General features: G+C 42.4%; 3 protein-coding genes across 8 annotated transcripts; 2 read left to right on the top strand and 1 right to left on the bottom strand.

Annotated features, from left to right (window-relative positions):
• Nucleotides 1-843: 843 nt before the first annotated feature.
• mterf2 (mitochondrial transcription termination factor 2) lies at nucleotides 844-18,836 on the bottom strand. 5 transcript variants are annotated; one of them, XM_069162585.1, is made up of 3 exons: nucleotides 2,839-3,508; nucleotides 2,377-2,453; nucleotides 844-2,166 (listed from the first exon to the last, which is right to left on the bottom strand). In XM_069162585.1, exon 3 carries the CDS (start codon nucleotides 2,138-2,140, stop codon nucleotides 1,013-1,015), a length of 1,128 nt encoding a protein of 375 aa, XP_069018686.1. In that variant the 5' UTR covers nucleotides 2,141-2,166; nucleotides 2,377-2,453; nucleotides 2,839-3,508; the 3' UTR covers nucleotides 844-1,012. The 5 variants fall into 5 exon arrangements, 4 of the variants coding, with proteins under 4 accessions (XP_069018686.1, XP_069018685.1, XP_069018684.1 ...); XM_069162584.1 differs by having other exon boundaries at nucleotides 3,207-3,508; XM_069162583.1 differs by having other exon boundaries at nucleotides 3,377-3,508.
• Nucleotides 5,952-11,516, top strand: LOC138206089 (uncharacterized). The gene is made up of 2 exons (XM_069162580.1): nucleotides 5,952-7,841; nucleotides 7,872-11,516. The coding sequence occupies exon 1, from the start codon at nucleotides 5,964-5,966 to the stop codon at nucleotides 7,608-7,610; it is 1,647 nt and encodes a 548-aa protein (XP_069018681.1). The 5' UTR covers nucleotides 5,952-5,963; the 3' UTR covers nucleotides 7,611-7,841; nucleotides 7,872-11,516.
• An 86-nt stretch (nucleotides 18,837-18,922) lies between the features above and the next one.
• On the top strand, nucleotides 18,923-25,988 carry LOC138206090 (carbohydrate sulfotransferase 1). Of its 2 annotated transcripts, none has more exons than XM_069162581.1 (3): nucleotides 18,923-19,078; nucleotides 22,380-22,551; nucleotides 23,392-25,988. In XM_069162581.1, the coding sequence occupies exons 1-3, from the start codon at nucleotides 19,076-19,078 to the stop codon at nucleotides 24,504-24,506; spliced, it is 1,290 nt and encodes a 429-aa protein (XP_069018682.1). In that variant the 5' UTR covers nucleotides 18,923-19,075; the 3' UTR covers nucleotides 24,507-25,988. The 2 variants fall into 2 exon arrangements, with proteins under 2 accessions (XP_069018682.1, XP_069018683.1); XM_069162582.1 differs by lacking the exon at nucleotides 18,923-19,078 and adding an exon at nucleotides 19,086-19,253.
• Nucleotides 25,989-26,735: the final 747 nt, after the last annotated feature.

Below are 26,735 nucleotides of genomic sequence, written 5' to 3'. Positions count from 1 at the left end.
GCAAGACACTGAACCCCAAGTTGCTCCAAGTGGCAGGTTGGTGTTGGTGTGTGAATGTGTGTGAGTGGGAATGGGAGGAGAAAATTGTAAAGCACTTTGTAGACTGCTAAAGTCTTGGGCTGTAATATAAGTGGAAACCATTTACCATCCTTACAGAAAAAAACAAAAAAAAACATAAGTTTCCAATGTTTTCCACATGTATGACATGTTTACCACCTGTTGCCAAATATGATAACGTGAAAAATATGTGGAAAAGTTTTCAGATGGGAATATACATGGGTTTCATACATTACACCATGAAAGTATTCCAAAACCACATGATTCCTATGAGCAAAATAAATGTTCCACGTGCACAATCACATGTGTCATGCGGTCACATGGCTCACGGGTTTTTGCATATTTTACATGGTTTTCCCTGTAATGTCATTTTTTTACGGCTTTTCCTGTTCAATACCTTCAGACTCAGCCAATTAAAACTGAATAGGTGAAACAATGTACTGCACTTAGATTTTTCTTTTTTTGCATTTGTTGTTAAAATTCACACCTAATTAAAATGAAACCAGTGATTCAGAAAAAAAACAATCGTGTGATTCGCAAACATATTGTTAATTGGATTTTGATTACTTCACATCCCCTGAGGTTGAAGATTTTGGTAGCAGGAAGGGAGTTAAGAAAAACGGTCTGCGTTGCACCTTTTGTGTTTAGTTTAGAGTGTGATCCCACTTTGAGCACGAGAAAAAGGCAGAAAGAGAAGCCAGTCTTAACGCCGATTCAATCTTGCAAAAAGACTGGGTTCAGTTTTGAAATTTAAGGCATCTTCACAAACAACATTCACCGTCAAGCTCAAATGCCATCATTGTAATGTGTCCGGTTCAACTGCAGGAACAAAAACATATCTGATCGTACAGTAACTGCTGGCAATCACACAGACACAAGGTATAAATATAGATAACCATGAAAAAAGTCCAATCCAGTTACAGTTTTAATTCGTGCTTGCATTCGTCTGTACATGTCAGCCATCTACTTTTAAAGGGGCAACGGGGTTAAAAAGTGGTCTCTCTCTGTGCAGCTGTAGTTTTCCACAGCTCATCTCAAAGTCCTTCTTAGTGCCGTTGAGGACGTCCAGACTACCCGTCCTCACATCATAACGAAGAGTCTTGAGTCGCTGGATGCGATAATTCACTATCTGCGTGGTCAGCTCCAGGACGTTTGGAGTCTCTGTGATTTGAGACATGCTGATCCCGACGCTGAGGAGGCTCTCAAAGCGCTCCGCCAGAATAGATTCAGGGTAGTAAAGCAGAGCCGGGCACTTGAGGATGATGCCCCGGAGCTCTGCCTCAGAGCAGCCGATGGTGTCCTGGGAGTAGGTCAGGGTGCGATGCATGCTGTCCGGGTTCAGCTCAGTGACAAAGCCCCTCAGATTGGAGAGGAGGCGAAGGAGCTCTGCTGTGCTGAAGCCCCTGTCTCGCAGGAACAGCAGGTTCTGCCTCAGCACCTCTGGAGGCTTGAGAAGAACAAACGGGTTCTGACTCAGCAGCTTCTGAAGCCAGAGCTTCATGTTGGCCTCCTCGCCGCCGAGTTCCTGGTAGGCCTGCTGGAGGGTGCGGACCATCACCTCGTTCTGCTCTACTGGCCGGCTGAAGCTCTGGGGAGCGCTGGCCATGAGTTTGGTGATGATCCGTTTGTTGAGGTTTAAACTCTGGAAGTAGGCGATGTTGTTCCGCTGGTTGTCATGGTGACTCGAAGAGGTGAAGAAGGAGGCTGGGAATTTCTCAATGATACCAACCAGGTCTCTCTGGCTTGGACACACAGACATCCACAGATCCCTCTGAGTCTGCATCTGCTCCGGATTACAGAGCACGGCCTCAGGGTGTGCCGCTAAGATCCGAGCAACGATGGGGCCCGAGGCTCCTATGTCCTTCAGCAGGTCAGCTACCTCTTTCGTGTAGGCTGGACACTGATGCAGCACCCAGCCCTTCAGTTTCCGGACCTTCTGGATGTCCACAGCGAGATCATAAAGAGCCGCCACGGTCTGCTGGTTCTCTGCTGAGCTGAGCGTCGCACATGGCCTGAGGCTTGACCGTAGAGCTGCGACATGTTGGCACCGCAGGCACAGTGAAGTTGCGATCAAGCGCAACATTAATGCAAATTCCTGAGGCTGATCACCTGAGAAGGAGGAAGAGGAGAAGATACTGCAGCGGTCAGCATTTCCCCTCAGTTTCTGGAGGGCTGTGGTGCTGTAAAAGCAGTGGGCAATTATTTGACTAAAAACTATGGATTTCTTACGTGATGTTGGAACTACTATCATTACAATATTTATTTAAAAAAATGCACTGCCATAAAAGTGATAAACACCAAAGCTAAAACAAAGCTTACAGTGAAGTCATGGTGGCTTAGGAGCTGTGGAAAAACCCTGGGTGCTGCACTTAAGTGTCCTAATGGTAGGGAACATCCTGTAAGTGACAAAACAAAATGTTCCCCTCTGAAGTAAACAGAGGAAACCAAATAAAGACAGCCTGAACATGCAATCACCAATAAACATTCACCAACAATTCTTACATTGTAGTAACTCTTGTGTGTGAGGTCAGGAGTCTACCATGGACATGAAACTGACTTTTTTTTTTTTTAAATGTTTCTGCTCCATATACATTTCATTCAAGTAAAATGTGCTCCTGACATTATGCAGAGAAAGGGGATATTTCTGGAGCTTCCTGTAGACTTGTCACTGATAAATCTGAGCAAACAAACACAGCAAGTACTTCTTGGATGAACTATGACAACAACAAAAAAGTGACAGAAATGTGCCATCCACTATGTATTTTCTGTCATAACACCTACCAGTGTAAAGACATCTACCTGTACTGTCTCTCTGACAGGCGATTAAATCTCTTAAAAAGCACTTTGTAACTTAATCCTCCGGCTTCGACTCAGCTGCTTTCTGCTTGTTTGGATCACGTCAATCATCGCGGCCACGCATTCATAACAGTTTTCTGAGCAGAACATACCCTGCACAGATGGTGCCAGATGTTTCATAGGGGAATAGCACCAGCCAACTTGGATATTTGACACGCTGGAGAGTGGCTCGTTGTTAAATCAAGCACGTTATTTCTACACCGTAAATAAATCTGTACATCTTTCAAGTGTCACTGAGAACATTTATTCAAGGATTTCAAAATAAAAGTCTGCATGCCAGGTATTTAGCTCACCAGTTAACGCCTGGACAAGACAAGAGCAGTTCAACTGCAGTCCTGGCAGCGCGTCGACTGACTTAACCTGGCGATTTAACATTATAACTATCACTTATTATTTACCGAGGTGTGTAAATATGTGCCGTTTTAATCCACTGCAGGAAAACATGTGCTCGAAAACGAGTTACCTTTAGCAGCGGTCAGATGATGTGACGTTTTGTTATGAAACTGTTTTCTTCTTCTGCAGCTTGTCTGTCGGGTCTTTTGCCCCCATAGCGACACGCAGAGGCGGTGACAGGTATTGCAAAGAGGAATATAACCATAACCATAAATTAATGTGACCCTGAAATAGAAAAATAATTTTATAGGCAGAGTGTTGAAAAGTCAACGTAGAGATGGGTTATTTGATATAATGTGCCCCCGCTATTGCCCCAATTTCTCTCTCCTTTTCAAAGCTCCTGTTGTTTTCTTTTTTTTTCTTTTTTTTTTATTGCAGCCCATATGTCCAGCAATTAAATAATTTTGGCAAAAATCTGTATCTCAAACAGCAGTTGGTGCGCCTCCAAACCCTGCAGCATACGGGGCCCTGATGAGTGTAATCAGCGCTGGGCTGAATTGGACTGAACACACGGAGAGTTTTCTCGCAGTTGGTGCTTAATCATGATGCTTGATCACCAGCTCTGCAAGCTGTTCCCTCAGCAGCACGGTAGCTGCTGCTGCTGACTGAGTATGTGGGTTCATTATAGTCTATGTACTAGTAAACAGATCATACGCCTTTTTTATACCCAGTATGTTGACAGGACTGAGCTGGTCATTAGAGATCACTGATAGTGTCGTTATTGATAGTTCGTGCTTCTCCAACAAATCGTGTCCAAGCATTGACACGGAAAAGAGAGACAGAGATTTGATTTTGAAAAACATCTCCACTGGGTTGCTGGAGTTTCATGGGAAGCAACTTTCTTTCAAGCTGTAATCAAAACATGTGCCGAGGACAGTGCCTGATTTCCAGTCAACCTCCTAACTGTTTCTCAGGCTCCTAATAAGGGTCTGAGCAATGCGAGCACTACATACCTGTTCTTGCTACAATGACTCTCTTGTTTCAGCAGGAATGAGGAATTTAAAACATAAACAGCAATATGATAAAGGTGCAAGCCAAATTAAACAAAGAAACTGAACTAGTGCGGATCCAGAGTGTCTGTGGGCTCCTGTCAAGCTGGTCTGATAAATGTGTAGATGGTGTCTGACTTGCCCAGACTTAAAACAGAAAGTTATTGGCAAATACGGACTTTCATTTTGTTGTGTTTATTAACGTGATGAAAACAAGTTGCAACTTCAAAACTTGGAGAAAAACACCACCAACAAGAGAAACAAAATGGAGAGCTTGGGACAAGATGTTGGCATTATGATGTAAATAAAAGAAATGAACTGGACAAGAAAAGTAAAAGCTTTTCTAACTGCCATTGTACAGAGAGGCTGTCAGATCTCTTGCAGACATAATACATAAATTATGACTCATCATGAAGCGAACTTTGTCCAGAGAAATTACACCTGATGTGGACTCTATCACCTCATCAGCAAAACCTGATGTGAATCTCCCCACAATCCATCAGTTTCGTTGATCTTTAATCAAACTGGCCAGACAACTCCTTGTCTTGGTGTAATTTCCCCACATAAAACCAACACAGAGATGTTCTGCTATACATTGTAGGCCACATATTTTATCAGCTGGAAGACGCTCAGCTTTTAAAGCAAAGGAGTCGAGAGTAGTATGACACGTATACAATCATGGGTGTGTTATAGCAGGTGAAGTTCCATTTTGACATGTTGACTCACTGGTAATGTTTAAGCTTGTCAATTAGTAAACTGAGCAGTTCAGTATTAACAGCTTCAACAGCCTTCTGCTATATTGTGTATTTAAAAAAACAAACATCATATGAGAGCAAAGACACATTTGTTATGATCCAAGTGCAACATTATGAGGTCCAACAGGACACATTCAATAAATTATCACACTATGTGAAACTGAGAAAGCTGATAAAAAGCACAGTTCAGACGAGTGAATGTCTTGTATTGTTTCACAGCGACAAAAGAAGTAATATACAGGTATTTACAGCTGCCAGGCAATAGAAACATCACCTGCGACATGTGATAACCAAATACATCTAGATTTAGTTTGGATTAGTCAGAGCACTCAAAGAAAGTATGATGGTACAGAAAACATGCACTTTATTCATTTGCAATCAAGCTTGCTTGCACAGAATTCCCATGAAAGCACACTTTCTTATAAACATACTTCCTCTAACTGCTGTCTGGCGAGTGACTGACCACACCCACAGGGAAACCTGTCCAACTACACATCAACTCTGTTAATGTGCAACCAGGAGCACTACTTTTTGTTTTTACACGCTGTCTCTTGGCTTTTGTTTCGCCTTATTGGATGTCTCAGGCTTGTCACGATTAAATAAAGGCTTTTAATGACTTTAATGCCTTTCTACCTGCTACTGTCACTCATAGAGTCACTTAACGTGTGCGTGCATGTTTGTCTGTCTGTGTGGGTGTGTGTGTGTGTGTGTGTGTGTGTGTGTGTGTGTGTGTGTGTGTGTGTGTGTCTTACGCTTGTCACTCTGCGGCTGAGAGGGTGTTTGTGTTGGTCTGTGAAAGAGGAGGAAACTGATATTAGCTGGAGGCGGAACAAAAGTACATATAAAGGTGGATGTATTAAAACCGGCTTGCTGTAAGCACACTTCCCAGAGTGGCCTGGAAGAGACCGACAACATGACCTCCGTCAGGTTCACGGAGTTTCTGCTTTTGCTCCTGCTCCACCAGGTCTGCAGTGAGGAGCCCGAGCTGGTGTTCAAGTCAGAGGGGAGTGTCATCGAGATGGGGTATTGTTTCGGTGTGGATTACATTGCTGTTTATAGATCTGCTCCAGAGGGAGACCAGCTGCTCGGCAACTCTTCAAACAAATTCACCCCCAACACACCCCCTGCAGATCTACAGGGTCGTGTCCACATCAACGAAGACCTCCACCTGCTTGGGCTGAAGATCAGTCACCTCACACACTTGGACTCTGGGATTTATAGGAGGGAATGCTGGCAGAACCAGACACTAATCAAACAGCACACACAGCTGCTCTCAGTGTGCAACGAGGAGGTTGATTCTGAAGAGATCATTGGGAAGGAAGACGGAAGGGCTGAGCTTCTGTGTAATAGCAGCTCCATTGGTCTTGAGGGAACCTCTGTGCGCTGGTACCTGGAAATGTATCCATTTTATAAGCCCACGCTTTTCCTGGATAGCAACGTTTCACTGGAGCCTCTGGTGGAGAATCTGGCTGTAAAGGTCGAACACAGCGGGACGCTGCTCGTGCTTGACAGTAGCTTGTTAAATTTGAACCAGCAATTTTACTGTCTTGTGATCAAAGGTACACATTGTCTTAGTTTCCAAAACATGTACCCACCAGACCACAGTGAAAGAAGGGACATTTTTGCTTCTCAAGGGGACAGATTGGTTCTAAATTGTTCTGCTGGTGGTAATGACCAGGAATGGGAGACACCACTGGGGAAAATCAATGGCAGCAGCATGAGAGACAGTCAAATGTACATATCAGTAGGTGATGAATCCGACTTCTCACTGGTTATTTCTTCCATCTCTGAAGAACACAGAGGCCACTATTCATGCATCTCCCCGTCGCTTGAGATGCTTTACTTTCTGTTTCTGTGCCCCAAAAAGGAATCGCAAGAAAGAGTTGTTGATGAAGGTGGGGAAATATTGCTGGAGTGCAGTGTTGGCAAAGATGGCTCCCAAAGAGTGGAGTGGCATCGCCGTGACCTATCAGGGCAGTATGAAGTCATCCATGACTCAAATGATGAACCCATTCCCATCCCCGAGGCTCTGAGGGGCAGACTGACTCTGTCTGAGGATGGCTACTCCTTGACCATCTCTGACCTGGAGATGAGAGATAGAGGCGAGTACTGGTGCATCGTATTAAAAAATGTGTTCATGGAGGAGGATGATGATTATGAGGAAGAATATGATGGAGAAAGGACAGAAGAAGATGCATTCAGTGAAGACCAATACTGGCCTGACACGCAGAAGTGCATCTTTAAAAAGGAGACCACTTTGACTGTTTTAGTCAAACCAGGAAGAGGTACTGATTCAAATCTCAGGGCCTTTGCACCAGAGATTTACACCACAGCTGAGCCACCAGCAGGCAATAACATTACTGCGTATGCTGTGGGGGGAGGACTGGTGGGGCTGCTGGTGGTCGGAGCGATGGTCGCAGTGATCGCAGTAAAGAAGAGAGCAAGGGTTTCGGCAACGCAGAGAGGAGCCAATTCTCGTTCCAGAGTACAAGCGAACATCCAACTGGATGAGGATGCCTGTTATACTGAAAGGTTAACTCTTAATAATGAAGTTGCTTAACAGCTTTTGTAAAAAAAAAATAGCTTGGAGGCATTTAATATCCACCTAACGTGCTGTAAAATTTGTCCTTATATCATAGCCGTAACTGTTTTTACCAGTTGGTCATTATAAAACGGTTCTGTTTATAGTTTCAGCTTTATGCCATCTTTCTCCATCCTTCTACAGGTGCTGATGAGCATGGATTAGGTTAGGTTAGGTTAGGTTAGGTTAGGTTAGGTTAGGTTAGGTTAGGTTAGGTTAAGTTAGGTTAGGTTAGGTTAGGTAGTTACTTTATTAATCCCCGAGGGGAATTTTTTTTAAATTCATTTAAAATGAATAGGATTTCATAAAGTTGAATCATATAAAATGTCACCCCTTTTTCATGTGACTGAAAATATAAAAATCCTCTCAGAAATATGATGTTTCTCCTCATCCTTTAATGCTACATGCGTGCAGAGCAAAAAGATGACACCATGTCTTGACGTTATTTGGTTGCTTGAAAATGTGTTATGGCTGTAATGTGACATTAAATGATGACTAAAAACCAGTCAGGCTGCTCACCTGTCAACAGGCAGTTTGGTGCCAATCGGGCCGAGAGAAACAATCAGAAAGTACCTGAAGCTCAAAGAATCCAAACAGCACAAAGTGTTATCAGGGTGACGCTGGCACGTTCACTGTGCTGCACACTAAAGTGATGAATATTGCTGCTCACGTTAAGTTTAGCAACACAGATTTGTTTTGTTAGTATAACTGACCACGTTGTCTTACCTAAACTTTGTGAGTTAAGAGCTTGATCATTTTACAGTATTTAGGTTATGATTGATCTTTAAGTTGTATTGGTATATTACTTGTTTTAGCTATTTGAGGCAGTGCAATGAGCTGTAAAGCCAATGTGGTAGCACACAGTAGCCCATTTACACATCCAGCAGACATATAGCAACTTTAGCATTCATTTGAAGTCATGTTTATGGCTATCTGATTAATGTAAGTCTAACTACTTGTTGCTCTGTTTTGTTCTTTACTGACACCTGTGGGGATTATCTTACTTTTCAGTAGTTAAATACCTTGGTCTGTCTGCTGTTTGGTGCTGAACAGGAAGTGGTCAGTCAGTTTTTGGAGAATTTTTTTAAAACTGGAAATGGGTGCTGCTGCATAAATGAGAATAATGAAACAAATGAGAGTGAGCTAAAACATTTAAGCTGAAATCAAAACAGTGACTTTTAACACTTCGTTGAAGTGGATTAACTGTCAATAATGTTTGAATGAATAATTTGGGTGGATCACTGAGTGACACCTTTCACCTTGTATATAAAACTGTTTGTTCTATTGTAATTATATAATCACATATCAGTGCAGCTTTGAATAATAAACACTGGCCTTTTGCCCCGCGGGTTTAACTGGAGGAATGATTGATTGTGACTGTCATGAAAACATGCAATATATTTTTTTTTTTTTTTTTTTGTGCAAAAGGTCAACAAGCAGGCTAAAATGTTGCACATGTCAAAAATGTTTTTTAAATGCATTCCTCAGACCTGGAGATCTTACTGTATTGACTGTATACACCCTTTTCTGTGTTTATCGACACATCCATGTTTAAATATCATGATTTCTGTTTGCAAGTTCTGCTATCCTTGATTTAAAACATACCTTAGGCCATCTCATTGAACACTACAACATAACCTGCATTTTTGAATCAATATGTGTAGCTCCTGAACAAGTTTAGAAGCACACCGATGCAGAATAAATATCAGTATTGATCCAATGTTGCAGTTTATTGTTTGGGAAACACAAAATGAGATATACTATATAAAATGATTATGTATATTATTGACTATATGACTGCATTCCCATTGATTCAATTGTGCATTTTATTACACAATTATAATATACAGTATGTGTAGTTTATATTTTAACAAAACAGGAGCTGCTGCCACAGTCAGTGTGTCACGCACAGCAAACAAAGTCTCGTTTGTAACAAGCTGAATTTGAATAGATATTTTCAAACCACAATGTGGAAAATGGTTCATGATTATCACGTAATCTTAGCAGGATTTGTTTCGTTAGAAGAACTTAAAAAATGAGAGAACAAATGCTGGTCTCATTCTCTTATTCAAACTAGACCTTGGTAATCGGCTCAATCAATAAGGTGTTGAGAGTTAATATGCAGCAGTTGTCAAGCTGTAAGCCCCGAGCTCCTCTGCAACGAGGCCAATGAAACACTGATCTCCCTCAGGATGTCAGTAACACTGGGACCAGGTCGCCTCTTACTACCTGACCGCACTTCACAACATGCATCAATAATGTATGAGTAGCCGCGAACACTATTGTTTCACAGGGGGAAACTATTCTTCGTGGTTATCATGTAAGTTTGGAAACTCGGCTATAAATCAACAGAAAACTCAAGAAAAAACATGATTTATTCACTTTTTTGTATGAGTAAGACATTTCCAGATTTTTGAGTGGACTCTAGCGTCACTCCCTCAACCTGCTGCACACAGAGAATCTGCACAGCTCCTGTCTGTCTTGTTTATTGCTCAATAAATTCTGCCGTAAGGTTTTAATTAATTGAACCTTCAAAAGTTAATCTTGTCTATGTTGTAAAGTAAAAAGGGGTTATGAAATTATTTTTTTAAGGGTATTTCTTCAGCCTCCTTAAAATCTCAGCGGCTAAAACTAATAATTCGTTAATTGTTCTACCACTTGAAATAAAGCATGATGTCTCTGGAATTAGAAAATTAGGAAGCAATACAGTAATCACCAATTTGATCAGAATTTTATGTTTTGCCATGTGTTCACGTTTATTATAGCATCCCCTAATGGTTGACATGGGTCTTTTTTTCTCTTAGGCCCTATAATCTTCTATTGGGGTTTCACCTTTGCGCTGCCTACAGTTCAGCCCTGAACACTAATATAAAAGGTGATTAGACCTGAACTGCTGGTGCTTAACTGTTGAACCATTCCTTAAAATTTGGCAAAAAAAACACCATGAAACCTTTTCTGACTCCGTGATCATGAAACAGCTCCCATCACCTCTAATAGAAACATGCACCTCAGGTCAGGTTACCTGGCGCCGCGCTAGTGGCAGCCTGCTGCAGCATCTCCCCTCTGAGAGACCCCCTGCTGTAGTGAAGAAATTTCCCCTCGGGAATTAATAAAGTGTATAAAATAAAAAAATAAAAAAAAAAAAAAAATAGCGCAACTGTGCATTACTCTCAACATGCAGAGGTCAAACGATACGCCTGCAACAGATGAGGCAGCAACTAAGCTACAATATTTAAATGACTGAGTGGAAAGAGGATTGTTGTTTCTGTTGTATATCTACTAAATAGTGGTTTTCTGATTTTTATCCTCTGTAAACTGTGCAGGTCAGAAAATTACATCACCTTTCAAACTGGCATAAAACACTATAGGTATACAGTTTTGTCATTTCGAGCAGTCTTTACATTTCTCAAATGAGTTAATATTTATCAATGTGTTCACTATGCTAAAAAATACTTTTTGCACAAAGAGTCATTAAAAAACATTTGTAATGATGTTGGGAATGTTAAGGCCTTCTCGCAACTCTGGCGCTTTACTTGAAGCTTTGAATCTCGCAAAACAAAGTCGTGTCACAGCAATATTTCCAGCTGCCAGATTATATTACTCCCACACACTTAACCTTTTGGAGCCCCGATAAATATTTATGTTCCACGGTGGTACCAATACATTCAAAGAAGAAATATTGTTTCGAGGTAAGAAAATATTTGCTCAGCTGCTTTATATAAATAAAACATGAAATTTTATTTCCTTTTTTTTTCTTAATTTGTCCAATATCTGATACCGCAGTGGCAGCGAGGAGGTGGACTTTCTGGAAGTGTTATTGTTAACATATCTGTGATATTATTTTCTGGTATAATTCCCATAAAAATAAAGACAACTTTCACATCATTCAGAAGCCTTTCTTGTCTTGATTTTCCACTGTGTTCTTTGCTAACATTGTCTCAAGGCCCGCAACACTTCGTTGGAGCACTTCTATAAAAAATGCATCAGACATGTTAAAAATACATGGGCTACAAATCAAACTATTTTATGAAACACATCATTTTTGAAAGGTGTAGCTTTGAATTATAAGTATACAGTATAAATTAATAAGACGAGGAATTTGAAACTTCTGTCCATGACCTTTGTTTTTAAAAATAACTTTGCAATGTCATTTGTGACCAAGAATACGCTCAGGAAGACGTGAGCCATGTCTGCTGGAGGAGGGAAATGAGAAATTAAGTTTGTTTCTACTTGTGAAACACGTCGGGATCAGATGAGCCAAAACGTGAGGGCAGGGAGGCGTAGGTTAAGGTCTTCCATATTTGCCAGTTTTCTTTCTTTTCTTTTCTTTTCCGTTCACAGGGTTGACTGATGGAGACAGATGTGGAAGAGGAGCAGCTGTTTGGTGCTCCCAGGTGTAATTAAGAAAAGGCTCGGACACACAGAAAAGCCCCGGGGGGGGGGCCGACAGAGCGCCGAGGATTCAGCACGCCCCAGAGAACAGCAAGATCCAGCAGTATGCTTCCTTCGGCTTGTTACAGTCAGAGACTTTAAATGGATCAGCTTAATTGCCGAGGCATCTCTCAGACCATCTGTGTGTGTGGGAGGGCGTGTTTGAGCTGCGAGTGCACGTCTGTCTCAGTCTGTGCTGCCTGTGTGTTCGAGTTTAAGCAAACTGAGCCATCGCGGTGACACAGCAGAACTAAAGTTTGAAAAATAATCAATGAAATCATCCAGGAAATTGTGTTTAGACAAGTTGCTACTCATAGTCTCTTGTGCTCACTTGGGCTCGTTCAAATTCTTCTGAACACACCGAGACGTGTGACTAAATTCCCAATTTGAAGATTATCTGAAGTTTTCTCTGGCTCGCACACCAACATCCGCACACACAAGTCCCTTTCTCTCACCAATGCAACCCACAAAACCAGAGCCGGCAGATGTTAGCAATGATCCCTCCCTCCAACCCACCTAACCTCCCAGGGAAGCTCTTTCTGTCCGATCAGGAGGCCATGTTCAGTGGAATCAGCACGTCTGCTCAGTGCTCCCTGGTGGCTGCCGGGCTGAGCCTGCTGAGGCCCGATCTGCTGTAATTTGCCAGGCCCATTACTCCCACAAATGTGATGGCTGCGAGCCCTGTGAGTGTGAAACAGTTGGTGGGATAAAGAGAAAAAGAGAGAGCAGGGTACCTCACTATTGATGCTGTCTGGCCACAGTGTCTGAGAGCGTGCGATGCTTCGTGCTAATGGCACCAATTATGCACCAGGGAGCACTGCTGATGGGCTGGTTTTACAGCGAAAGTGCCGGGGAAAAATGGTGGCAGAGGGAGGCCTCCGAGTCTAAAATAGACACACAAAAAAATATGTTAGTGACAGGAGGGAGATGAGCCACTTGGGGCTTTTCTTTTCTAATAGCAGCCTGTTCACTATCCAGACATGTGGAGGTGTCTGGTTGGATCACAGCCACGTAGGAATTTATGTATGTTATTTTCCAAGCGAGACCAGGACCAATCAAACGCTCTCAATAAAACCGACTTCCCTGTGGAACTCTCAAAGGCATTCAGTAGATTTGATTTGAAGTCTATAACCTAGAAACCAGTGGGCGTGAGGCTGAGTTGCTGTGATACTCGCTCTCTGTCAGACTGTAAAACTTCAACTCCTCTGTGTGATGAAACTGTTGGAGAGCAGAAGTATCACAAGCAATCACTGTATTTTTTTTAAATCCCCTCAAGTAATTGTGCTCAATCTGTTGTGTTTACAAGAAAAGTTTACTTCATCTACCTCTTTATGTATCGTGTTAGGGAGCATTTTGTCAGTTGAGAAAAAACAGGGCGATCAACTGGTTAGACTAGAGAATTCTTAGTCATTTAATTGGCTCCTCTGGTGTGTGAAAAGTCCAAGATTTGTCTGTGAAAGTCTTGATGGGTGGCAGGAGAAAACTTTCAATTTCATTCAACGTTGTTGACATTCCCGTATCCGTACGGCAGGTAATTACTTAAGTCTTTGCAGAATTTTTTGCACACAGCAGGATTCAACAACAAAACCGCAACTTGTTCAGTCATGGGTAGGTACTGTAAGATTAAAGCTGAAATAAATTTAAAAAAAATGGTAGAGCTCGCCAGACAGGGAAGTGAAAATGAGACCATCTATATTCAAGAGATCTCTCGTTCAAAAACAATCAGGCAGACGTGGATCGTGAACAGAAGCCAGCACAGCCACGCCTTTGATGCACAGATGGTGTGTGTAAACTTTCTCGTTCCACCTCCTGCTCTTCCTCACTGCTGTAATCTGTCTTTTTCTGTCTCTCTCATCCCTCATCCCTCATGTCCCATATTCTCCCTTCCTCTCATCATCCCATGTGTCACTCAGAGGATTTCTCTCACTCTGCCGGCAGAGCACCTCAACGAGCATCCCGTCCCCCCTAAATTTAATAAACGACGCTTTGCAAACCTTGCAAAATTGGCAGGGCGGGAACACCGTGGCTGGGTAAATGTTGTTGTAAAGCTTCAGTTTATAAAGACGGCCCGCTCCTTCTGTAATTTTAGAGTCTCCGGAGAAAGCAGCCGGTGATGGCACCGTCTAGTGACAACTGAGGCGTGCTGGGTCGGGTTCTGCGAGCTTCAATATAACAAGCAATCAAACCAACTTAGACTCTAAGTCTGATTGGGGTCAGCATTGTTGAATTCAATCATGACCCCCATTAACAGTCAATTTATATTATGCAAGGGAAACTCTATATCTAGTAGAACCAAGTATATATTGAGATTATTTTATTATTAAATTACATTGTTTTACAGTTTTTAAAATATGTTTTCTATTCATTCTGGCAGACAGTTAGATGGAAATGACTGATATTGTGTCTGTCAGTTGAATATGAAGTTAAACGGCAGTTAGTTTAGCTTTAAATAAAGACAGGAAACAGATAGACCACTAGCCTGGCTTTGTTCAGTGCAAGCCGCAACCTACATTGACGTATACTGACTGCTCCACAGGCCTGTCAATCAAACATGTCCCCAAACATGCTGCTTTTTGAGGGATAATATCTGACATGAATGACACCATAATGATTTGTGGAAACAATAACTTTGTATTCAATCTGAAAAGTTAAATGGGAGTCTATTGCGTCAGAGCCTTTTTGAAGTCAACTCCCAGTGGGCCTCAGTGGTATTGCACTTTATGGCACTTCTGCCTTGGCTTCACTTTACACAAATGGTAGCGACATCCATTCTTATATAGAGTCTATGGTTCACAGGTAACAAAGTCCCCCAAGCAGCACCAATTCCTTGTGCACAATCAAAGTTCTGGTCCACCGCTGCTCCCAATGGTCAAACCATACCAGTGAGTTCACATGGATCACTTGACATTATTTCTATTGTATTCTATATTTGTAATGAGTTTTTTTCTTGTTTCATTTTTTATAAAAATTTGACATAGATTCAAACCCTGACTCAAAATTCAATAGTAAAGCCAAACTTCTCAAGCCCTTATTTTTCACAGTGGATCTTAAGGAAGTGCTGACCTGCTTTACAGTAGAAAAATTGCATTCACATGGCCTGTTGTGTCCCTGTCAAATGTTTTCCAGTTTTTAAAGCTGCAGGATGAGTAAAAAACAGTCTCTGAAGTTTCTGGTCGGCTAAAATGTCTAAAGGCATAACAACACGGCACATGACAGGTCTTCGAGTACACAAGCTCAAAGGGTGCACCAGTCTGCTTTGAAGCACCTTCTGCTCTCGACCATCTGAGTTGTTGGGAACATTTTAAAAATTGGTCTCTCTAATGGGTCATCTGAAGCAGAAATGACAGCAAAGTACCCTACAACATAAGAAAATGTCAATCTGACACCTGCACTGCTAGATTGTACTTTGAGTTTGAGCAAGTACATGTGTATCCCAGAGGATTACTGAAACCTGTGAATGTGGATTATGACATTTAGTCATTGTAGTTCTAGAATGGCCTGTTGTTTTTTTTTGTTTTTGTTTTTTAAATCACTATTGAATTTTACCCCCATCTGCTGGATTTTAATTTGTATGGCATTTAGTAGACCAAATGCCCTCTCAATATAAATGAAAGTGAAAAATTCAAATTTCCTCCAAAAATTAAATGTGTTCTTCTTAGGGTCATGCTACACTCCTCCACTATTAGATTATTGAAATTTAGGCCATTATACACAGACAGACAGACAAACAAACAAACAAACAAGCTGCATCAAAAACATAATCTCCTTGGCAGCGGTAATCAAAAATTATAGACTTCTACAGACTTTCAACATTATTAAACTGAATTAAATTCTAGTTCATCCATCCATTTTTGATCGCTTATCTGCAGTCGGGTCACTGTGGCAGTAGGTAGAGCTGGTATTCCAGACTTCACTCTCCCCAGCAACATTTTCCAGGTCCTCTTGGGGGATCCCAAGGCGCTTCCAGGCCAGATGAGATATATAACCCCTCCAGTGCGTTCTGGGTCTACCCGAAGGTCTCCTATTAGTTAGACGGGCCCAGATAACCTCCTATGGAAGGCACTCAGGAGGCATCCTACTCACATGCTTGAACCATCTCAACTGACTACTTTCGATGCGAAGTCGCAGCGGCTCTACCCTGAGCTCCCTCTGGATGTCGGAGCTTCTTACCCTATCTCTAAGGCGGAGCCCGGCCAGCCAGCAGAGGAAACTCATTTCAACTGCTTGTAACCACAATCTCACTCTTTTGGTCACTACTCCAAGCTCATGACCAAAGGTGAGGGTTGGAACGTAGATTGACTGGTAAATCCAAAGCTTCAGCTCCCTCTTCACCAAAATAGTCCAGTACAACACCGGTTTTCCTGCTGACACTGCACCGATCCGCCTGTCAATCTCCCGCTCCATCCTACCTTCCCTTGGAAACAAAATCCCGAGATACTTACATTCCTTCACTTGGGGCAGGCTGATTGTGATCAGAGACATTTCATTAAGTTTTCAATGCTCATTAAAAAAAAAAAAAATCCCCTGTTTTACTGCTACTGCTCCTTATTGTGTATGAGACAAATCCTTTTTGGGCGGATGCAGATCTCGTGATGAACAATTCGGTTTGGCCACTATGCTGAAACCACCCCAGAGCCCAGCACTGTCACTGGAGGCTTGCTTTCCATGTCTGCAGCACTACACTGCCTTGAGTTGTCTGACTGGACTGTTCAGCTTCTTTATATGTGGTTTCCACATTAGTGTCATAATTATTTAGTGTCAGGCTAAAACCGGAGTGTGTAAGCTAACCAGCTGTTGGCTGTCACTGGGTATCCATCTTCTCATCTAACTCTATGCAAGAAAATGAATTAAGGTTTTTCCCTAAATGTCAAACTCCCCTTTCAAATGAAATAATTGTGTGCCTGTATGGTGTTATTATTTTCCAAGTGAAAAGTTCTTAGATGTTGCCAGTGCAATTATAGTGAGAAATAGGAAAAGCCTCCTGGTGTGCCTTTTGTTGTTTGCAGAATTAAATTTAGCTGTCTCTGCTGGCATACTGGTGTAGAATGAGATTTCTTTTCACCTGCTTATTGCACATACAGTCTGAATAAGGGGACTGTTTTTTCACGCTCCCAAATGAGATGGAGTGTATATAAATGTGCTTTCCATCACAGGCAAACTTTGTGAGAGACCTGCTTTCCCTTGTGATAAGCTCAGTGGCAGATAACCTGACTGATGGATTGTGTCTTTAAAAGGGAGTGTAAGGTGCAGAAGTTGCCGAGCAAGCCCAGATATAGAAAAGCAGTCACTGAGCTAAGGAGACAGGGTTATCCCCAACAGTGGAGAGCTTTTAACTGAGCATTTCCATCCACTTTATGATGAAATACTGCTGTCATGTTAAAGATCAGATATGGGAGTGAATGAAAGAGACATTGAGAACAAAGAGAGCAGATTGGTGAAACATTTGTTAAGAGCCTGAGAGTTCTGGAGAAGAAAAACGGAGGGCACTCTGAATCTTTAATGGAAGTGTGTGCACATCTGATTCATGCGCTGTATGCATGTGCATGTGGTGTGGAACAAGTGTGGGCATAGCTAAACGGGGAGGCCCGTGGAGATTTCAGTTTTCACTCACAGAACATTCAACTTTTTTCTTATTGCCTGTTTCAAATCTCACTGAGAAGCTGTGGGGGCGTTCAGCTGCTCAGAGTCGGGGAATCGATGCTGCAGGCAGGCAAAGGGAGGGATCAGTGCGTAGGGAAAGTGGAGGACAGGCCACTTTTGTATCAGTCACAGGGTGTTTTTGGCAGCTTGTCGTCCTTTGTGAGGTAAAACCTTTGACTGCTAATGTGTCTCAACCCTGTAGCACCAGAAAAAGCTTGTTCTGTATCTGCGTAGGTACATTTCCATCCCCTGCGGTTCCCTTTACTGAGATAATTTCTTCCTACCTTTGTTTTGGTGTGTTCACTTGTACTGCCTGAAAGGTTTAAACACAGGTTAGGTGAGGGCAGAAAAGTTGGAACAACTGATAGAAAGTTTAAGGGTTAAGGATTTAGCGGCTCGTTCAACAGAAGACATCAGAGGATACACGTGAGAGCTGCCGCAGAAACAGCGACATTACTTCACCGATCTCTGTTAAGTAAAGACACACTTTAGCCAGCATGACTCTGCCACAGCGGGAGATAAATCAGAAAGATCGCAAACAGATTCCATCTCCATTCCCCGGAGTAATGGAGCTGTCACTGGCTAAATCTGACCCCACAGTAACCCCCCGCGGGCAATGATATGGTTGCCATCCCTTCACACCAGGGGGTTGGCAGCAGAGTGAGGAGAGAGACATCTGATGATAGCAGTCATCCTCTCTGGAATGAGTAAAAATAGAGGTCATTGTGTCACTCTAATCCCACGGGAGAAGTATGTTTGTGTGCAGTGCTCCACAGCCAGAATCCCTGCAGAGCAGAGGAGGAATGACATTCTGGTGGGATGCTGAGGTGATTTTTGATGTCTGGCTGGAGCTGATGATGCCTGCCTCCATGAAGTATGGGAAATATCTGGTCCTCTTATACCCGCAAGCCAATTAAATTACAGATGGCGGCAGAGGCACTGTTACATTTTAGTTGGAGTTATGGTATCTCACCGTGTAGGTTACTGCCTCTTAAGATCGCATGCATTTCCAAAAAGCAATGAAACGTACCCTACGGCATCAAAGCGTAATGCACGGTAAGGCAATCTTGCATCCAATCTAGAGACTCGGCTCCAGTAGGCTGTGTGGTCTCTGGAGGGGGGAGACATGCCTCCCCGCTCAGCCTCTCTCCGCTCTCCATCCATGGCGCATCTCCAGCTCTGAATCCACTTTGGCTCTGGACACCGGCGGCACCGCTCGATCCCTCCGCCTCTCACACTCACACTCACAGTCACACACTCACTCACACACACACACACACACACACACACACGGACACACAAACACACACTTTTTCAAATGCAGCGTGCGGGACTGGACCGGCCGGAGAAATCCCATCTAATTGAGAACGTTGATGGTAAGGAAACGGTTATTTTTTTGTTTGTTTTTGTTTCAACGGTTGTTGTGACATTTACGCACGGAGAGTGAAGTGTGATATCGCGTAAGAAATAGTGAGGACATGAGGACTAAAATCATAAAACATAACAACGATTTGTCCACAACGACTGAAAGCGTGTCTGAGCTACTCAACGGTGAGTTTATATTGACCTGGTCTTACTTTATAAGCTGCTCTTTTACTATAATACTCCACATGGACTCTTGTAGAAAATCTGTCAACTCATTTAGAAAAAAAAATACACTTTTTTTTTTTTTAATCAAATTATAACTCTAAAGTATGGTTTCATTTTAGACGGAGTTTATAATTGCATCCAATCGATGACGCTGTGTTGTCCATGTTTTCAGATGTAAATTTTGTTTTTTTTATCACTCTTAAACCCACTCAAACATGTATCGTGTAGATATAAGTGGTCTCTTATTACTCCTAATCCACATTTTATCATTGGTAAACTTTACATTATTTCCACCTTTCATTTATCTTTTCATTTTACATTTAAACAACCTGCACCCACACCCCTCTCCCTCTTTGTTTCCACTGTTTGTTATTGAACCATATATTGAGAACATCCTCCAGTCAGCACCCTATAAAGGAAATACCACCTGATATTTACCATAGACAAGATCAGATGTAGCGCTGACCTTTTTGATAATTTTTTTTCCTCTCTTCTCAGTGCCTTTTCTGACTGTGTGTGTGTGTGTGCTGGAGGAATCATGTAGGACAAGATTCATCTTCCCTCTTATCACAGGAGCTCTCTGTAGCCCGGGGTCAGATGCATCTCCTCTGAGCGCTGCAGTGCTCTACTCAGCTCTCCGCCTGTGGCTCTGTGTGTGCGTGTGCGTTGGTTGATAGAGAGAAAGTGAAAGGATTTTTTGTTTTTGTTTTTTGTTGAGAAATGGAGAACAGAGAGAGAAAGACCAATTGGAGGCTTGAAACTCCTTCTGGTGTTGCCGTTTCTCAACTCTGTGTTTTCCAGGATTGATCGCCAGGCTTTGCCAATAAACAGCCTCACTCAGAGGATCTGTGAACACACCGAGGTGCCTTAATAGAAAAATCTTTGGCACTGTCACATCCCTCAATCACCTGCATCCCAAATCCCTTAGTCCCATCTTCATCACTAACTTCCAACCTCATTTGTTGCCTTTATTTTCCACAGAGGCCATTACTTCTCTTGCACCGTACACTAACACTTCTGCTTCTAGCTGTGGTATCTCAGTAGCACCAACGCCTGTGCTCACTGAATTTACAACTCAAACCTGCCTGAGGAGCGTGCAGCACACAGCGTAATCTTAGGTTGAGCCTGTCCCTGCGGCTTTTATCTCTTGTAAGCACTGTTATTGTATGAGGGATACAAAAGCCGAGACCATCTGAAGCCTGCAGTCCCCTTCCAGCTGTTGACAGAGTGTCTATTATTCCTGGTGTGAGTCCCGACGCGGGAGGAGTTATAAGCCAGGGAGAAAGGAGGACTTGCAAATCAAATTGCTTTAATCCATTGAAGCATCTGTCTTCATTCTCCAGAGGGCAGCAGGGTGTGTAGCAGAGGAGCTCTGTGCTCTGATCATGACTAGAAAGGAAAACAAAACCTGTCGCTGAGGAATTATATGATGTGCCTTGGTCAGCCAGCTGTGCAGTACATGTGGGGAATGGATGGCAGCACTGTCAAGTTCACAAGTTGTTGTTTTTTTTTTTTTTTTTTTTTGTTTAGGTGTCAAAGATAGTAAGAAGCTCAGTCAAAGTTTTATATTATCTGCAGTCATTCATGCAGTCATTACATTTATCTGCCTTTTCCTCTGTCTCTGCTGTCCCTCAACGAACAGAGAAGCAGCTTTAAAGTCGTTCTGTAACAAGACACAAATAGTCCCTGTTTTCGTCATCCTGTCTGCAACTAGTCTAAGAAACAAAGTTTCTCCCCCTGAAGAGTTTATTCTGCGTTCGCTGTTTTTAGCCATATTCAAACAGAATGGCTCATGATGTCAGCTCGATTTCTTTCCCCCTCACCCACAGAGTAAATGTCTTTGGTTTGGCGCTGTTTGTGATTAATGGAACATCAAAAGCTCAGTGTGATACATTCCTGAGGACATGAGTCTGCCAGGGACACATAAACAACATTAATGAACAAGAAGCAGACTGGAGAGAGACAGAGTGGCAGAAAGAGAGTAGTGAAGCAAACAGGAAGGCAATATTTATTTTTGTCAGTAATATCATGTATATTTACCTGTGGTTTTGATGATGATTGCCTCCGCACAGCCACTTTGAGTGATGGAGAGACAGTTTGCGCCCAGGGATCTTGTGTGATTACCTCCCATCAGTCTGCATGGTGCATAGGGACAAATGGCTGGCAGCACCTTTTTTTTTTTCCAAATCCATTTGGAAAATCACATCTCCCTTTGCTCTTTCATGCCCAGTGGCAAAGAACTCGGAAGTGTACAAAGGAAACTTCTCTGCTCATCTATGTGACGACAGCTATATTTATCTGGGTATGTAGCTCTCTACTGAGCTTAGAGGCTTAATTACCCAGAAGTGAGGAAAGCAAAAATGAAATGCAATTATGCAACAGTGTGCACAGTATCCCGACTAGCTGAGCAATTGTAGACAGGGACATTACTGTTACCGTTTTCCAGTGAAGGCCTGACCTTTGAGTCGGTTTTTATTTTCTGCTGAACAAATCTGTGCATCCTGAAGGAAACAAATCCTAAAACTTTAAACTGTTTATTCAGAGCATTTCAGCTACTTATGTTGGGAATACTGAAAGTTGCTGTCTGTTTTCTGTCCCTGGGAAGACAAAACGCATTTCAGACCTTTTTTTTAAGAAACACTGCATACGTTTAAGAAATAGTTTTACATTTTGTTGAATACTCTTTCAATTATAATCAGCACTCAGTTAGCTTAGCGTTAGTGCAGGGAGTTTCAAATGTTTTTTGGCTCAGCACATATCCGGTCTATGCCGTTTCATATTTACTGCAAAGATTTGACAAGGGTGTCAATCTTCTTTGCAGGAATATGCTTTTCCAGAAATGTTTAACTATTCCTTTATTAACTAAACTTATTTATTTATTAAAAGAAAGAGTTGGATAGGAAAATGTTATAACGTGTACTTTACCTTCTTCTGCTGAAGTGCCTTTGAGCCACTGCTCCCGCAGGCGCTGGTCAGAAGTCCATCATTAGAAACCTGCAGGTGTAAATGTGTGGAAGCTGCACATGCATGAAGGTAGAAAAATGAAATCTCATTGTGTGTGTCTCTGTGCCTCACTGGCGGCGTCAGCGTGAAGGATGTAGAGCCAGAGGTGGGGGCAGGATGGAGTGCTCCTGGAAGACGGTGCTGCTGCTGGTATGTGCGTCTCTGGGGGTCCAGTACACGGCCATCCGAACCCTGAGGGACTCGCTGTCTGGACCCTGTCAGGGAGCCTATCACTGCCAGACCAGACACCACAGAGGTACAACATGATGGACAATTCAGATTACCCCACATACTATACTAAATCTTAAAATGTGTATACTTGTTGGCATGTCTGTATGCTGATATATAATGCAAAAATAACATAAGTAACTTAATTTGGTTGAACTGAACCAGCAGGCACACATACACACTCACAACACTTGCTTTATAATACTATTTATATTTTAGCATTTTGGAAGAAATCCTCATGCAAAAACAGTATCAAGAATCAGACTGCAGCACCACTGCTGTTACTGATGCAAAAGAAAAAGGAAAGGAGATCATTAAACGAGGGAATTCCCTGTAAGTGGAGAGGATAGAGAAATGAAATATGCGTGATTCATTTTACAATTATCCTCCAATTTATCTCCATTAATCCCCTCTCATAGCGCAGATGTAGCTTGCCAGCGACGAGCTCCTGTGTACAAAAGTAACATCCCCTCTGCAATCAACTCCTCATCAGCAGTAATTATACGTCAGCTATTTGCACTATATTTAGAGATCCGCCATTTCATAAACCCCCTCGGTAACCACCGGCAGTCAAGAAACTTTCTCATGCCTGTTTACCCTCTAAATTATTTAAACTTTATTGGTAGTTCTCCTGGACTAAAGAAGTGACTCGAGTTCACTTTTATGAGCTGAAATCATTCTTCTGAAATAAGTGAAATAACTCTTCTTTTACCAGAGCTTCAAACAAACAAACAAACAAACAGGCAATAACATGTTATGTAACAAGTTATTTAAAGCTGATCTGCTTATTGTGAAAACCAAAAAATTATTAAAGTGATGTCAGTAACACAGAATATGAATTCATGGTTTCATGTTTTCTTACCTCAAGACTCCAGGTGGAGAGCTTTGTGCGACGACAGCTGGGTGCCCTTTGAATCACCTCAGAAGCACATTCTACTATTTGCCACCACGCGCAGCGGCTCCTCCTTCACCGGGCAGCTCCTCAACCAGCATCCCAGGATCTTCTATGTGTTTGAACCTCTCTACCACGTCCAGCAGGCCTTCACCAACTCCAGCAGCAGGCTGCGTCGCACCCTGGACCACCGGGCCCTCCTGGGAGCATACAGGGACCTGCTTCTCAATCTATACATGTGTGATCTTCACTTCATGGAGAATTACATCCGCCCCGAGCCCCAGGACCACATCACAAGCTCCTTCTTCCGGCGGAGCTCCAGTCATGCCCTCTGTTCTCCACCTGTGTGCTTGGAAGGGGTCGATGCAGCTGCCTCTGATCCACCTGATGAAGCCTGGTGTCCCAAGAAGTGTGGGGCCTTGAACCTCACATTAGCCTCCATGTCATGCCTGTCGAGAGGACATGTAGCCATAAAGACCGTGCGGGTCCCTGAGGTGGGGGACCTGCGCACTCTGACGGAAGATCCACGTCTGGACCTGAAGATCGTTCACCTCGTGAGAGACCCTAGAGCCATCCTCGCCTCCCGCATGATGGCGTTTTCAGATCAGTTTCGTGCTTGGAAAATATGGAACGCAACAGGAAGGCAGCCTCGGTACGTGGACCTGTCGCAGATCACCAGCACCTGTAAGGACATGGTGGCCTCTGCAGAAACAGGCCTGCATAGACCGGCGTGGCTCCGTGGTCGCTACCTGCTGGTGCGGTATGAGGACTTGGCGTTCGACCCAAAGGACAAAGCCACCGAGATCTACAGGTTTGTGGGGCTGGAGATGGAGGACAGGGTGAGGATGTGGATCGCAAAGAACACCAACAGTAATGTGTCATCTCCATCTGAGTGGAACTACAGGTACTCCACAACCAGAGACTCCAGAGCAACAGCAGAGAGCTGGAGGCTTCGTCTGGGCTTTGACATTGTGAGAACGGTTCAGAATCTGTGTAATGACACTCTGGCTCTGCTGGGATACAAGCAGGTTCGCTCTGCAGCTGAACTCCGAAACCTGTCACATAGTTTAGTGGAACACAGGACATTTTAACCAGTCACATGGTAGATTTTATTAAAGTAAAAAACAAAAAAAGGTTTTTTATTTATTAATGCATTTATGCTGAGTTTCCTGTCTGTGAAAATGCTGATAAAATGAATGTAATCTATCTATCTTTTGAACAATGCCTAAAATTATTTGATATCACTTGTTTTTTCACTTTTTAAAGTTTTGTTAAAGATATAAGTGCCAAATTTCAAGTGTGTGTGATGGCGAAAAAGTTATGATCCAAAGTAAAGTCTGTACTGCTATGTGCTGAATGCTCCTCTTGACTTTAACTACAAGACACTGAACCCTAATGGGATTAACTGTCTATTTAATCATTTACAGCTGACATAGGCAGTTCTGGAAGAGGCAGAAAAAAACCCAGTACTTGACAATACAGCCCTCCTCACCTCTCGGTCCTAAGCCCCTCCCACCAAACAAGGAAGTTCTCGTCATCTCTGAAACACTTCACCAGTATTGATACTGAGTGTTTTAACGTGTTCAGGTGTGTACTGGCCATTGGGAATACCGGGACATCTCTCGGTGGGCTCCTGCATTGGAGTTTCTCTGTGTGCCTGTCATTCAGGGTGCGTATGAGAGTGTGCTGCAGGAAGTCTGCTCCCAGCGGATAAGTCCAGGGATGAATTTATTTCCTGCAACCCTGATTGCGTTCTGACAAGTCCATATTCCTCTTTTTTGGTTTTGGTTTGCAGTGTAGGCAGTTGTTGCCAGTGCTTGATTTTCTGCTCTTGAATTAGGCTGAATATCTAATGGGACGTGCGCGTGTATCTGCAGTTGTTGGACAGCCAATAGGAACGCCCTCTTTCTAAAATGACCCGTGATTGTCCAAAAGTCTCCGTCATGGGCTAGATATCCCAAAGGCTGAATACACAGTTAGGAGGAGGTGCATAAATCTTGCATTTTCTGTAACCAGTTGAATTACAATATGCTGAAAGGTTATTATGGAATTTTGCACAACGATGCAAGGATAAAAAAATTTTAAAAAAGCCTACCAACGCTTTAATTCTCTCTTTAAATAGCAAAAAAAAAACAAAACCATCAGAGTCCAGTTAACATTTCAGAGTTAATCTGACCTTAAACGGGGATGTTCCTGAAGTTGACACACACTCGAGGGGGGAGGATTTATTTGTGAAAGAAAAAAGGAAAGAAAAGGAATAGAAATTACAGGGCTTTCCTTCAAAGTGTCGCTAATGCATTTTGGAAAAGGATTAAAATGTCACATATCGTTAAATATCTTCACAGCAGCTCTGTTTTCAGGATGTCAAGACTAGGAGAATATATTTGTTGTGTCTTCACTGTAAATACTTAAATACTGTAAAGACTGGTTAAATGTTGCAATACAAGCGTGCAAATGCTATGTACTGGATGTGTTTAGACATTTTTGTCAGTGTAACTATACTGTTTATATTTTTTAGACTTTTTAAAATAAATTATTCATATGTAAGTAATACATGTCTACCACACTGCTGACATTTGTTTGATGTATTTTTTTCTTTCATTTCCGTAATCCTGAGAGGGAAGTGGATAAGTGCCTGAATTTCAGCGCTGAAAACAGAGAACGGTACAAATTTGCTGTCTATTATCTTGTAATCCTTCTGTTTTGGTTTGTCTTTCAGCCACATTTCAACCCTGTTGTTGTGTTTGTGGTAACGTGTTGTTTGACTCAAGAGAACACATAATGCACACACTTTGAACCAAACAAGAATAATATCAGGATCATTCAGCTCTGTCTGCAGTGAAGTATAGTTGGAGATTACACAGCTGCAGGTACCATGCCATTTAAAATTGGTCTTTGTTTCTGCACAGAGGAAGGAAGCGTGCCATCTCCAGACACCAGCCCATTTATTTCCATGTAGAGCTGCTCTCTTGAGATAAATGCTGGACATAGTTACTGAGGAAAAGCTCATTGCATGAATCATAGTCAAACCACTGATTGACTGTGATTTTCTTGTCTTTTAAATGACTTTGACTTTATTAATCTCACAGTGGGGAAATTTAGTCGTCACAGCAGCATAGAAACAGAAAAAAGATGCAAATTTACAAATATGTATAAATAAAATAAGATGGATAAAAATAATCATTTAAAAAAAAAGTTAATATCAATGAATAAATACACACATGCAAACTATATACACAAAAACACATGCATATGTTGCATCTTCCTATGGAGGCTGCAATGGTGGCCCACTGTGATCCAACAGCTTTAATGCTTATGCC

This window comes from Embiotoca jacksoni, unplaced genomic scaffold (genome assembly GCF_022577435.1).
Source record: "Embiotoca jacksoni isolate LCO1_2020_lvr unplaced genomic scaffold, fEmbJac1.0.p SCAF_3, whole genome shotgun sequence".
NCBI classification, from domain to species: domain Eukaryota; kingdom Metazoa; phylum Chordata; class Actinopteri; family Embiotocidae; genus Embiotoca; species Embiotoca jacksoni.
Note: the sequence above shows the minus strand (reverse complement) of the source record. Positions and strands in the feature narration are given on the sequence as shown.